Source organism: Gracilinanus agilis, chromosome 4 (genome assembly GCF_016433145.1).
Source record: "Gracilinanus agilis isolate LMUSP501 chromosome 4, AgileGrace, whole genome shotgun sequence".
NCBI classification, from domain to species: domain Eukaryota; kingdom Metazoa; phylum Chordata; class Mammalia; order Didelphimorphia; family Didelphidae; genus Gracilinanus; species Gracilinanus agilis.
This window is the reverse complement of record NC_058133.1, coordinates 105,515,729-105,516,696: the sequence shown is the minus strand read 5'-3', so window position 1 is coordinate 105,516,696 and position 968 is coordinate 105,515,729. Positions and strand designations below refer to the sequence as shown.

General features: G+C 49.0%; 1 protein-coding gene across 1 annotated transcript; it reads right to left on the bottom strand.

Moving 5' to 3' along the window:
- On the bottom strand, window positions 1-735 carry ADORA1 (adenosine A1 receptor). Its single transcript, XM_044674436.1, has one exon. It carries the CDS (start codon window positions 730-732, stop codon window positions 103-105), a length of 630 nt encoding a protein of 209 aa, XP_044530371.1. The 5' UTR covers window positions 733-735; the 3' UTR covers window positions 1-102.
- Window positions 736-968: the final 233 nt, after the last annotated feature.

Here is a 968-nt window from a genome sequence, read left to right as displayed (position 1 = left end):
TTGGGATTTGCAGAGGGGAGTAGAGGAGAAAGAGACCATGGTACCCCAATGGAGAGGGGGATGGATAGGAACAGGAAAGTTGGGTACTGGAAGGTACAGGGTCTAATTATCCAGTCTCTCCTCGGGGGGATCTTCATCATCAGATGGGGGCACTGCCCGGCATCGGAAATGCTGGTTCCAGATCTGCAGGAAGGTGGTCCGAAATTTCTGAATGCGGAAGGCGTAGACAATGGGGTTCATGGCTGAGTTACCGTGAGTGAGGAAGATGGCAATGTAGGTGAGGATGCTGGGTTTTTGGCAGTCTGGGCAGAAGAGAGTGATGCAGTTGAGTGTGTGTAGGGGCAGCCAGCTGAGGGCAAAGAGGAAAAGGATGAGGGCTAGAGACTTGGCAATCTTCAGCTCCTTCCCATAGTACTTCTGGGGATCCCCAGAAGAGCCTGATACCTTCTTGTTGAGCTGCTTGCGGATCAGGTAGAACACCTCCAGGTAGATGAGGACCATGAGCAACAGAGGGGGAAGGACCCAGACAAAGAAGTTGAAGTAGACCATGTATTCCATACTGATGACCTTCTCAAATTCACATTTAATCACCAAATCACCGAGACTGCTGTTGGCCTCCTGTTTCAATTTATTCAGGTTATTCCAGCCAAACATGGGTGTCAAGCCTACGACGAAGGAGAGTAGCCAGCACCCTGCAATGGCCACTGAAGCCCTCCTTGGTGTCACCACCATCTTATACCTGAAGACAAGGAAGACAGAATTATAACGGTCCCTTCTTTTCTGGGGCAAAGCCCAGGCCACCCCAATTCTCCCTGGGAACCTAAGAAGGATTCCTCCCCACCTCTCATTTGTCCCCTTCACTATGAAGTGTGTTGATTTGTACATTCTTAGCAGAACTTTGTCTGTCCATAACAAGGACAAGAAAGAATTATTAATTTTATAGTTGGGATAGACCTTAGGAGCTATCT